This window comes from Monopterus albus, unplaced genomic scaffold (assembly GCF_001952655.1).
Source record: "Monopterus albus unplaced genomic scaffold, M_albus_1.0 scaffold293.1, whole genome shotgun sequence".
NCBI classification, from domain to species: domain Eukaryota; kingdom Metazoa; phylum Chordata; class Actinopteri; order Synbranchiformes; family Synbranchidae; genus Monopterus; species Monopterus albus.
The window spans coordinates 223,313-235,934 of NW_018128173.1; the positions used below are offsets into that span (position 1 = coordinate 223,313).

General features: G+C 43.1%; 1 protein-coding gene across 1 annotated transcript in view; it reads left to right on the forward strand.

Moving 5' to 3' along the window:
* Nucleotides 1-12,616, forward strand: part of arhgap35a (Rho GTPase activating protein 35a) — a 75,034-nt gene extending 62,418 nt beyond the window's left edge. Inside the window, 4 exon segments of the mRNA XM_020623191.1 lie at nucleotides 3,019-3,096; nucleotides 6,851-6,982; nucleotides 8,330-8,435; nucleotides 9,842-12,616. Of these exon segments, the coding sequence (XP_020478847.1) occupies nucleotides 3,019-3,096; nucleotides 6,851-6,982; nucleotides 8,330-8,435; nucleotides 9,842-10,313 (788 nt within the window). The 3' untranslated portion in view covers nucleotides 10,314-12,616.
* The last annotated feature ends 6 nt before the right edge of the window (nucleotides 12,617-12,622 follow it).

A 12,622-nucleotide genomic window follows, 5' to 3' on the forward strand; every position in this document is an offset into this window, starting at 1 on the left:
AGGCGGCGGCCGCTCTGGCAGCAGCCATGCCAGGGGCTGGAGGGGCCAAATCTGAAGCCAGAGGCAACGGCCCTCTGCCTGGAGGAGGAGGGCTCATGGAGGAGATGAGTGCCCTGTTAGCAAGGAGGTAGCGACACATCATATATTACTCTTCGATTCAGTACGTCTCAAAATAGGCACTTGAGTCATATGAATGAATTTCAGATCTTGTTTCATATACTACAGAAAAGTGAAACTTGACACAGTTGCCATACAGTAGATTTAGCAAACCCCAATGTTGGTCGCAATGGATTTTGTTGTGCCACCTGAAGAATAAGTTCATGTACTCATCACTCTCACTATTCCTCAGTATTATGAGATGATATGTAGTAAAATCGTAATTTAAATGCACTTTGTTGCTGACAGAGAAGTATCACTGTAAGATCTAGAGAAATCTAAGGAATTTAGGTTTTAAAAATGTGGAGTTCAGGAGGAATTGTGTGGTCTGTGCTTTATGATATTAACATTAAACATGATGATATGTTTTTAAAAATAGCAACTGTTTTTCAGAAATAATTCTGGACTCTGTCTTACAGGAGAAGAATTGCAGAGAAGGGCTCATCACCTGAACCTGACCAGAGATCAGTAAGTACCATTAGATCCTTCTTGTAAGATGATGTCATGGGGTAGGACTGGATAAGTCTGACTTCTTCCTACTCCATTCAAGCATGTACTAGGTATAAGCAAACTGATATTGGATTAGCATTTGTTGGATATGTGTAAAATTATGTGTGTTGATATATCAACTGTCTTTACATGCTTGAAAGAATAAATAAATCAAATCAATTCTCCTGTAACCTCTGTCTTTTGTGTTTTGTTGTTTCAGGTGTACTTCACTCCTATATATCCCTCCTTATCTTAATCCCTTTATTTTTTCCTCATTCCTCACAATCTCCCTCATCCTTGGTTGCTTGTTCTATTTTGCCCCCCATCTTTCACTCTCTCCCACCACCAGCACTATACTACTCCCCTCTCCCTATCTCTCCTACTATCCCTGTTTTCCTATTGTCTGGCTAGAAAAGCTTTTGTGGATAATTGATTGGTAGAAGGAGGAGATCGATGTTGTATGCCTTGACTGAGAGATCTCTCATTTCCTCCATGCCTCTCTATCTAGCCCTCTTTTTCTGCCACTCCCTATCTCGCTTACTCCCTTCGGGATTGCTCTTCATCTCCCCAAGTCACCACCAAAGTTTGAACAAAGAGACTTTCAAGGAGGGGAGGTGGCAACTTTTTTTTTTTTGTAAATTGGGGGGGCTTTCACTCACACCAGTTACAGTGACCAAAGAGGCAAATAACTTTACTCCAAATTACCACCAAGAGCAATTGTGTATCAGTTCATTCATTTCAGGAGGTATTTACTAAGACTACATATACAGGTACATGCTAAATAACACCTGGTGCTGGGCTGTTGAAGGCACATTTCTTTCTTTGCATCAGTGGAGATTTCTGCTGCTGAACTTTAGGAGTTTTGAAAAGTGCCATTGCAAAAATGAAATTAGATAACACATGAGGAAATATTAGCTTAGTTATTTAGTAACAAAAAAATCAGTGATTGAAATAAAAAGCCCTCCCACAGTTATGACAAATAATTATGGAAGGTTTTTGGTAGTTTTAAAACTTTCAAACTGCTGACTATATTAGATTGTTAGATTACTTCTGTAAACACATAATAAAATCCAACAAGCCTTTTTAAAGGACATGGCCCATCATTTTCTGTATTAACAGTATTTTCAACAATCCCAATACAGAGACTAAAACCAGTGTATTGTCTGTGATTACAGTTAATGTCTGTGAGTCCTGGATTAGCCTGTTTGTCTGTGCCAAAGACCTCCACTGTTGTTCAGAAACTATTAAAAACACATCAGTGAAATACACTGCTGCGTTTAGTGACATATTTCCTCATTACGAAACACAAGACCCTGATATTTGTTAAGAATATCCAGAGATCTTGTGCATTGGCCCTTGACACTTACTTACTTCAGATGCTGTTATAAGTTATGGCCATTCAGATCCTTTGGGGCAACCTTTTTTTAAAAATATCAGGTTCTTGTGTTTTATAATGAGGAAACGTCACCCAGAGCAGCGGTGTGTTTCCCTGATGTGTTTTTAATTGTTTTTGGACGACAACAGAGGTCCATGGTACAGACGAACAAGCTGATCTGACATTAACCATGTGTGGAGGTAAATCATTATTGGTTTTAGTGTTTGAATGGGGGGTGTTGAAAATACTGTAAATATAGAAAGTGTCCGGCCTTATCCTTGAATATGTAATTAGCTGCTTCAGTCTTATCACACTAGACTGCACTTGCTGTGAGCCATTAAGAGTACACTGCAAAATGCATATTCAGAATTGTATGAAAACTAGCAGACTGTTTCCTTCTTGTTCTCTGGACTTGCATTGTTGGCGTGTTGAATGGGTAGCTCTAAATTTACCCTATGTGCTTTCTTGAATTTGCTGCAGAATTCTTTGTTGTTGTCACTAAAGTGTTTATGTGGTCTGAACCACTAGAATGGCCAAGGATGTCTGAAACCTTGAAGGTCTCCCTCTCTGTGTATTCAATACAACAGTTTTTCACCTGATTTGTCCAGACCATCCCTTCTGCTGCCTCATAACAATGAAGTTGGGTGTTATAGGAAAGCATATCCACTAGTAATTTTAAAGTGTGTGGCCTCAGCTTGTCACAGTGCACCTGTGGGCTCTTAGGAAGCCTACAGGAGTGCTTTATGGGTTTAATAAATAGCGCTACTACTGTGTTTAGATGGAAGGGGACATAGGGAGAGGCCATTAGTGCAGCCTACAGTACCTCTAGTTTTCCAGCCCTTCACAGTGTTCTATACACTGCATAATGATAAATCACAGTGTTCCTAGAGGTGATTGACTAGCTGCTATAAATACTTGCAAATTAAAAACGTGAAAAGAACACTGATTTATTAACATTTCTGGTTCCCTCTTGCCCCTTCTCTCTTTTTTGCTATCAGGCTTGAACACAGAAGGCATCTACAGGGTCTGTGGGAACAAGGCGGAAATGGAGAGCATGCAACGGCAGTTTGACCAAGGTATGTTACTTTCCACTAACAGTACTCACACATACCTGCATACATGTGCTTGTTCTTGCTTCAGCTGTACAGTGTGAAGAAATTACAACGAAGGTGTTTGCATACACTGATCAGCCATAACATTATGACCACTGACAGGTGAAGTGAATAACACTCATTATCTCATTACAATGGCACCTGTCAGTGTGTGGGGTGAATTAGGCAGCAAGTGAACATTCAGTCATCGAAGTTGATGTGTTGGAAGCAGGAAGCAGGAAAAACAGGCAAGTGTAAGGATCTGAGTGACTTTGACAAGGGCCAGACTGTGATGGCTGACGACTGGGTCAGATCATCTCCCAGACTGCAGGTACCAACAGTGTCTAAGGAAGGACAAATGGTGAACTGGTGACAGGGTCATGGATGCCCACGGCTCACTGATGATGATGTTGATCTACTGTAGATTAAACTTAAAATTTTCATATGCAATTTTCATAAAGATTTAAAATTTGTTTGAAATTTTGTTAAAATGATTGAAAACAAGAGACACTGTACCTTGGTCTCTATGAATATTTTTACCACTGAATGGTCGACACATCTGTGCTCTTCCTGATAGTAGAACTGTGGAAGCAAACAGATTCACACAGGGTGTGTTGTGGACCTCAGAGTAACACGAGTGTCAACCAACTGCCTCATTGACTCCTGTGTACATAGTATTAGACAGGTGGTCATAATGTTATGGCTGATTGGTGTATGCCTGCTACTATCTATAACCAGCACGGATCCCTTGAATTAACCAGACGGTATTAATTCTACTGAGGGGAATTGGCCTTCATTTCCTTTTACACTGTAGCGCTGCCTCCGTGACTGTCTACCTGCTCCTATGTGCATGCTCACAGCGTGGTTGTATGAGTGCTGTCAGTGTGCGTCTCTATACGTGTGTCTATCTGGTGTGGGCAGTTAATTACCTCCAGATTGGTTTGGTAAATGAAGCGTGTCGCTGCCAAGATGGATAGCAGAGCAAGATGGCCTGTGTATGCCTGTGTGTGTACATCCATGTCTGGTTGAGGTTAAATCCAACTCAGGTAATCAGAGTTGAAGCCCTGCGTTGAATCATTCTGAGCCGCAGGCCAACGGGACAAGACAGTTACGGTGAAGCTACAGCACAGATGTCTCATAGCCTTACAGAAGATGGCGCTTCATCAGCTCCCAGAATACTGACATGATGGCATCATATATCAGTTTCTGTGAGGACATGTGTGTGCCCATTAATAACGATAAACCTTGGTTCACAGTGAAGCTCAAACAGCTTTGTCATGTCAAAGAAGAGGCCTACAGGGGTGGGGATAGGACTCTGTATAACCAGGCTAGAAACACACTGACAGGAGATCAGAGTAGCAGAGACTGATGAAATGAATGAGTTTTATTATAGGTTTGAAAGGGAGAACTCTACACCCCTCTCTCACCTCATCTTAGCCCCGCAACCTGTAGCTGCTTCCTCTAGGACCACCTCTTCCCCCACCAGCTCGCCACCTCTAAGGATTTGTGAAAGAGATGTGTGTTGCCTTTTTAGAAAACAAAAGATCATTAAGGCGCCAGGCCCAGACAGTGTGACCCCCCCCCTCCTGTCTGTAAGTCTGTGCCGACCAGTTGGCTCCCATCTTCATGCAGATCTTCAATCGATAACTGGAGCTTTGTGTAGTTCCCTCCTGTTTTAAGTGCTCCACCATCATCCCAGTTCCAAAGGAACCCTCCATCAAGGAAATGAATGACTACAGACCTGTTGCTCTGACATCTGTGGTCATGAAGTGTTTTGAGAGACTGGTATTGGTCATCACAGACCCCAGACTGGACCCCCTGCAGGTTGCTTACTGAACAAATAGGTCAGTGGATGATGCATCAATATGGCACTGCATTACATTCTGTTACATCCTGACACACCAAGGACCTATGCTTGGATCTTGTTTGTGGACTTCAGTTTGTCATTCAACACCATCATCCTGGACATCCTCTACTCTAAACTAACCCAGCTCACTGTGCCTGCCCCCACCTGTGGATCGCCAGCTTTCTGACAGACAGGAAGCAGCAGGTGAGGGCTGGGGAAAACCACATCCAGCACCCAGACTATCAGCACGTGTGCTCCTCGGGGATGTGTGCTCTCTCTGCCACTGTTCTCCCTTTATACCAATGACTGCACTTAAGGAGACCCCTCTGTAAAAATCCTGAAGTTTGCAGATGACACAACAGTCATCGGCCTCATTCAAGACGATGACTAGTCGGCCTACAGACAGGAGGTTGAACAGCTGGCCCCGCGGTGTGGTTGTAACAACCTGGAGCTGAACACATGGAAGACAGTGGAGATGATAGTGGATTTTAGGAGGAGCTCCCCCACCCTGTCTCCATTCACTATACTCAGCAGCACTGTTCCAGTCATGGAGTCCTACAAGTTCCTGGGCTCCATCATCTCTCTGGACTTGAAGTGGACAAACAACATCAATTCCATCATCAAAAAGACGCGGCAGAGGAAGCGTCAGCTCAGGAAGTCCAACCTGCCTCATGAGCTACTGATACAATTCTACAGAGGAATCATTGAGCCCTTTGGTTGGTGCTCCAGGACAGTGTACGACAAAACATCTAGACACATTATGTACAATTGGCAGGAAGTACAGCAAAACCAAGACCCAAAGTAAAGCTATATAGTGAGGAAACCACAGATGCAGTAGCCTTAGCTAAAGCTAAATTTACCCTCACACCCACTGTTTCCTTTAATTGAAAAAGTACTTTAGATGACATGATCAGAGCAGTCAGTACAGGAGAAAGCAGCACCGGAAGTGGAAGTGGTGCACATTGGAAATTCTTTAATTGTATCTGGATAACTTTTTTATTTCTGCACTTATTACCTTTTTGAAGTAAACAGTTATCAGAAAATAGCTTTTTTTAAATTAAGTCTCTGCTCACACACACTGTTCACTAAAGTGTTGCTCTAGTGATTTTGCTGTCTGGCCCCGTGAGCTGTCTCTCTCTCTCTCTCTCTGCCTAGACCTACTTTATAATCGTCTACAGTTTATTCAGCTTTATTTAAGTAGGTTTATTAAGCAAAATGATCCAATGGTACATTAGCAAAGATGCTAAATGTTATGTATTCATTGTGATTACATTATTAACTGGCAGGACAGACCTGTTTGTGCAGGCTTGTCTACAGTCTGTTGCTTTTGGATTGTGCAAGATCTAACATCCAAATCCAACAAACAGTGATTTATAAGCAGTTGATATGGATAAAACCCTCTAAATGTAATTTTACATTGTAATACCTCAAGACATTGTGATTTAGCCAGCTTTCTGGAAAATTGATAACCTGTTTGCTTTTTAAGTTTAATACAAGTCAGAGTACCCAAATCAGGTGCAAAAATATAAAACACAGCAAAAAATATGAAACATAATCATAGAGCAGGTGAGTTTCTTTTCCAGTTTCTGTTGATCCTTATTCGTGTTGTTCTGGACCACTGCCCTTATGTAAAGTTCCATGGTGGATGATAAATTGAAAGTTTGAGTGTCCTTTTTATAAACAGTGTTGCAAAATGTCAGATTGTTGACAAGTACATATTGTCACATTGATCATTTTAAAGTGCAGTCTGCAGTTCAACCAACATTTCCAAAGCAACCATCGCAACGCTATTGTTTCAGAATTGTAAGGTGTTTATTCTGTCCACCTCTCTTATCCAGTATGTCTGTATGTGATTTGTGTGCTTTGTCTTCTTTCCATTGTGTTTTGTTACAGACCACAACCTGGACCTGATGGAGAAAGACTTCACCATCAACACAGTAGCAGGCGCCATGAAGGCCTTCTTCTCTGAGCTGCCTGAGCCTCTGGTGCCCTACAGCATGCAGGGAGAGCTGGTGGAGGCCTTCAGTAAGTCCTGGGGCTCTGGTGTGAGGGGGACGATGGGGCATAGGGATGTGGGGAGAGTTTTTCACTAAAACTCGAGGTGTACTGGATTTTGCCCTAAATCCTTTTCTCTTTGTTGTAACTTTTCTTTAACCTAACGAGCAAAACTCTCGCAATCCAAATCCATCCATGGGGAGAATTGGATTTGCCATTCAGTTAGGAGCCGAGGAAGGGAGGAGAGGATATTTAAGGCTTTGGGAAGAAGGATGTGGGGATGATTGCACATGAAGGAGACGTGCAGGAGCACTATGGATAACAGTGATCTGGATGAAGTCATGAAACAAACAGTCATATGTTAGATAAACGATGGGGTCTCTGTGCTCTCCACAGCCTCTCCTTTTCTTTTTGTGTCCTGTAATCTGTTGAAATGGAGATTTAACGCACACAGTAGCTTAGTCTTGCATCTTGCCAGAGAGATTTAACCCCAGGCCGCATGGCTGCTATCATTCACTGGGCTCTGCGTGTGTGTGTGTTTTTAACGGCCCCAGTGAGACCCTTCAGCCGTGACAGAGACCCGATAAAGCTCCTGCAGTCTGCGCTACAGTCGAGGAAGAGAGAGTTAAAAAGAAAAGTGCGGTGCAGTTAGGAACAAGAAGCACTTCATTTGACAATAGCAAATTGGGTTTGGCATTTTCAGAAGTTGAACTGAAAAGGAGATGTTGAACTCGCCGGGTGGGTGGATTTTGGTGACGTTACATTAAATAAGCTGTAAGGTTAAGTTTTGATCACTGATGATGGATACACAGCAGGAGGAGCTGGAGTTGTGTGAAGTCATTCCTCCTCAGGTCTGTTTTTAATCCACACTGACCTCACTGTGGGAATGCAAACTCCAATATTCTGATTGTAAATCATGTTTGTGATGTGGAGGAGAACATCTGCTGTTCTCCCTGCTGCTCTCTGCCTCACTCAGATATACACAGGATGGACTGTGTTAGCAGGTGACGTCAGCTCTTCTGACTCACTCCTCACTGCTGGCTTAACACACCCAGTGCATGTGTGTGTCTGTGTATAGGACACTGATGGGTGTATGCATGGTATGTTTCTCCTCTGGAATTAGTTTGATTTCTTTTTTTGTCGGTGAGATGTGTGAAACTACCAACTATTGTAGGATGAAATCACTGTCCTGCACAGATTTTGTGAGAGCTGAGGCGAATTGGTTTCACTCTTCTCTTCAAACTCTCCTATTCTGCATTGTACTCCCCCCATCTCTCCACATCTTTCTGTGGTCTCCACTCTCCCTCTCCTGACATCTTTTGCACACATTCTTTCCCTCCCTCCTCTAACCTCTTGTCTCTCTCTGCCTCCATTCAGAGATCAACGACAGTGAGCAGCGCTTCCAGACAATGAAGGACATTCTGCGCCGCTTCCCCAAGGAGAATTATGAGGTTTTCAAATATGTCATCAGCCACTTGAACAAGTGAGTGAGTGACAGGGTCAGAGATGGCCTCTGACAGCCATGTTGATGACACCATCTGTCTCCCATTCAAGTGACCTAGCAGTGACATTATGGAAACCAGCACGCTGACATAATAAAGGTTTTACATAGGTTGAGTCAAAATCTGTGGTCAATTAACCCGTATTTCTATGTGGAAGATAATGAACGTTATAGTTAATGTATGCGTTAATAGCTCAATCAGCTTAGGTATGACAAATTTTAGTCTAAATTTGAACTGTAGTATAGATCAGTTGTTGGCAACCTGAGGGTCAGGTCGCGAGGTAAATCTGAGAAGTCACAAAATGATTGAGATGATATAAAAGAAAAATATGTTAAACAAAATTATAGTTATTCTTCTAGTGTTTGCTTTTTTTTGTCTAGTAAAACATACTTTTACCTCTTTATGTTTGTAAGCATCCTTCACATCTTATGAAGGATGCCTCACTCTGATTCATCAGTGTAGACAACAGCCTTTAATGAGGGGTCACAAGAAGATATTGCTTCATTTGAAGGGGTCCCCACCAAGCTCGGCAACCATTTTTATATTTTTGCTAGAGTATAGTCAGGATGAAAGTATGACTGTAGCATTCACAGACACAAAAGGATAAAGCAGCACTTGAGATCTTCGGCAGTGCAAATTGTTAACCACACAAGGGCAAATGTTCAGGCTCCAGGAATGTTAATGTCGGCCAGTCGGTCCACAACTTTGTCCAGACAGAAATATCTCTATGAAGTTTTGTATAGACTTCTTATCTGCAGAGAGTACGCTGACTTTTGTTTCACTGGCTTTTCTTCCATTATCAAGTCAAAATTTGAATTCATTTCATACTTCTTTTGAAGACCATCCCATCAGTCAGCTGTACTTTGTGTTTAATTAGCAAATGATAGGACACTAACACACTGAACTAACATGGTGAACATGGTAAATATTATATATTTCTAAAAAGCTAAGAGCTTTCTGGTTGTATTTTCTCCATTGTGAGGAATGTCTGCTCTTACTTCCTTTGAATATATCTGGGTTTTGGAATTTTGGCCACATAAACATGGACATCTGATGATCTCATTTAGGAAATTTTCAGTATTTCTGACATAAGATTGAAGAAACGATTAACTGATTAATAAAAAATGCTGTCATATTAAACTGTTGTTAGTTGCAGCCCTACGGAGTATACACCAGAGTCCATTTTTCTAGCTGAACAATTAAAAAAAATAGAGGCCCTTGCAGCTTGGAGCAAAAATCTTTGTGATTATTGGACCTACTTTATAGTATCAAGTTTTATGATCAGGCAATTGCGAGGGCACAATCAGGTTTTTTCACATTTCGTGTGGAAACTGTGGTTGTGGCTTTTGGCCAGTTCAATTCAGATTTTGGTTTCTGTGTTTCCCAGGGTGAGCCAGAACAACAAGGTGAACCTGATGACCAGTGAGAACCTATCCATCTGTTTCTGGCCCACACTGATGAGACCAGACTTCACCACCATGGATGCCCTGACCGCCACCCGCACCCACCAGACAATCATTGAGAGCTTCATCCATCAGTGCATGTACTTCTTCTACAATCAGCCACTGGCCGACGCCCTCCCCGGCTCGCCCACCTCTACGCTCTCCTCTGGTGGAGGCACCTCAGCCTACTCCTGTATGGCTGGAGGCTATTCATCCACTCCGACTCCGCCCCCAACTCCCTACGTTCTCCCCGCCACCCCTCCTGTCATTCCACACTATGGGCCCCCTGTCCACCACCACCATCAGTGTCAGTCCCCACCCCGCTCCCCACCCTCTACTCCCCAGTCCCAGATCCCAGCTCTGCTGCCGCCCTCCCTGCACCCCCATCACCCTCCAACAGAACAACACACGCTGTGAACCAGAGATCAAAAGAAAGCGACTGGGGAAAAAATGAAGATGATGAGATTAAGAGAGAGTTAAAGGTTCAGAATAAAATATTTTAAAGTTTGGGAAGAAGATAAATTGAAACAAGAACAGAAGGTAGAAAGGGAAGTTGGGAGATTGAGTGAGATGCAGTATGTACAGAGAGAGGCCTGTGTGCTTGGGAGAAGATGGAGTGTGTTTGAGCCTCCGTTGCTTTTTGAAAAATGGACACACACACAAGGCAGAAAAGGGAAATGCTGAAGCGCCTTGGAACTGGAAGAATGATCTTTCTCCCTCCTCACCGCATTTTCCCTTTGCCTCTCGGTCGCACTTCATCTAAACGTGCCCTCCTTGCCTTATAGAGAATCTACACACAAATACACTAATGAGGAATGAGATGTTGCCAGTAATTGTTAAAGGGACTCAGGGAGGGACTCAGTAGTAAAACACAAGGGGAATGTGAACAGTTTTATGGTGAGATTGCTTCACCACAGACTCACACACACACATGCAAACAGACACACACCCAGTGGCCAGTGTGCCTCAGACAACCATTCTCCTCAATCCCTTGAGCCTCTGACTGTTGGGGGAGTTCTGGTGGCTGGTGCATGTTTTGTTGCAAACTGACCATCTGCTGTACCTGACTGGAGTCCATGGCTAGGACAGAGCACAGAGTGGGTCCTGAATATGTTTGTCTGTTTGTTTCACCCCTATACAGAGAGGACTTGAGCAAGAAACGTTAGTACTCACCCAACAGGATGTTCTGTCCTCCATGATTTACATTCTTGTCTGTCACAGCCAAAACTCTACACACAGGCAAAATCAGTTTCAGTCAAGGCACTATGCCAAAAAAAATCTCAACCAACAGGATCTGCTGGGCAGCAAATTGGAGCAAAGGAGCAAAGGATTATGGGTGTATTCTGAGAAGGCTCCTCCCAGTCTTCTCTCTCTCTCTCTCTCGGTTTGAACTTTGACCTCGTACATTGTTTACAAATGAAGAAAACGGCTTCAGATGGATTTTTTAATTGGTCTGAATCTTGATTCTGCATTGTCCCAAGGTGTTTTTATTATGTTCCTCATTTGAGAAAACACGGAGAGCCCTGGGCCTATCTGTCTGTGTGCACCTGTAACCATGCCTTTTTGTTTTACCTGAATGTCCCTGCATTAGACAAATAGTGGGAATAATTCCGGTGTTGGACATTCAGCTGTCATGTTGCTTCTTTCACACTGCGGTGATTTTACAAATGAGTCTGTGCTTCGGTTTATATCGTGAGGACCTTGTTCAAAAAGCACTTTTATGAGCACTTTGAAGGCACATTTTAAAATGGAACTGCCATGACATGACAGCCACCATTCACTTTGTCAGTCCACCCTACTCTCTTTCTCTCTGGGAGCACACCACTGACATCTAGAGGAAGAAATGGGTATTGTAGCCATAACCTCACTTCACTTCTACATGGGGGTAGCACCATTTTCCTACTGTGGGTTTTGTAGCATTTGATTCTCTTGTAGGTGCAATTGTCTAAATTCATCTTCATCCTGTATTAGGTGAAATTCACTTTAGAGCTCATAAAAGTGTGTTAGTGTAAATAAAAGATCAGTTTTAAATCTTGTTCAAATCATTGGAGATTTTATAGATCCAGGCTCTCTGGCCACAAAGCATGTGGTCACATCGCAGTTGGTTAGACATGCAGTGAATGATGTGGCCTCTCTGTCTTTTGTTGTTAGTTTCCACTTCCCTGTGGACACCAAAGCACTCAGCCCTTTATAAAGGAGTGCTTACCACTTACAGGACGCCATATTTAAATGGAAGAAATGATGGCTTAAAAGATTAATGCATAATGTAGCATTACAGGCCAAGTATGAGCTGGAAGTAAGGTTTTGTCAGGTGGGAGGCTTTTTATGGCTGGAAAGAATCAGTAACCACCGCTCCAGGCTTCGGCCTGATGTCTTGGTGCACAGCATTATGCCTCTGGATAGGAGACTCAAACCTGCTCTCGGTGGACTCGAGATGTAATTTGTAGGAGTGAAACCACTACACCAGGCTCCCCCCACTCTCACTGTTGTGCCATCACATCCCCTAGTCATTCCCTAAGCAAAGAGAGACAGTTGGGTCTGGAAGAGACAGCAGACTGAACAGACAGTCCATTCATCCGACTGCATGACTGGAATGGAGCATCACAGAATTCCTTAGCTCGGCCTGCTGTTACCGTAGAAACCAGCGAGATGGGGCTCGAGGAGAACTGTTGAGCTGCAGTCAGAGCAGCTTATGAAGTACGTCCATGCACCGGCATGTGCGTCTC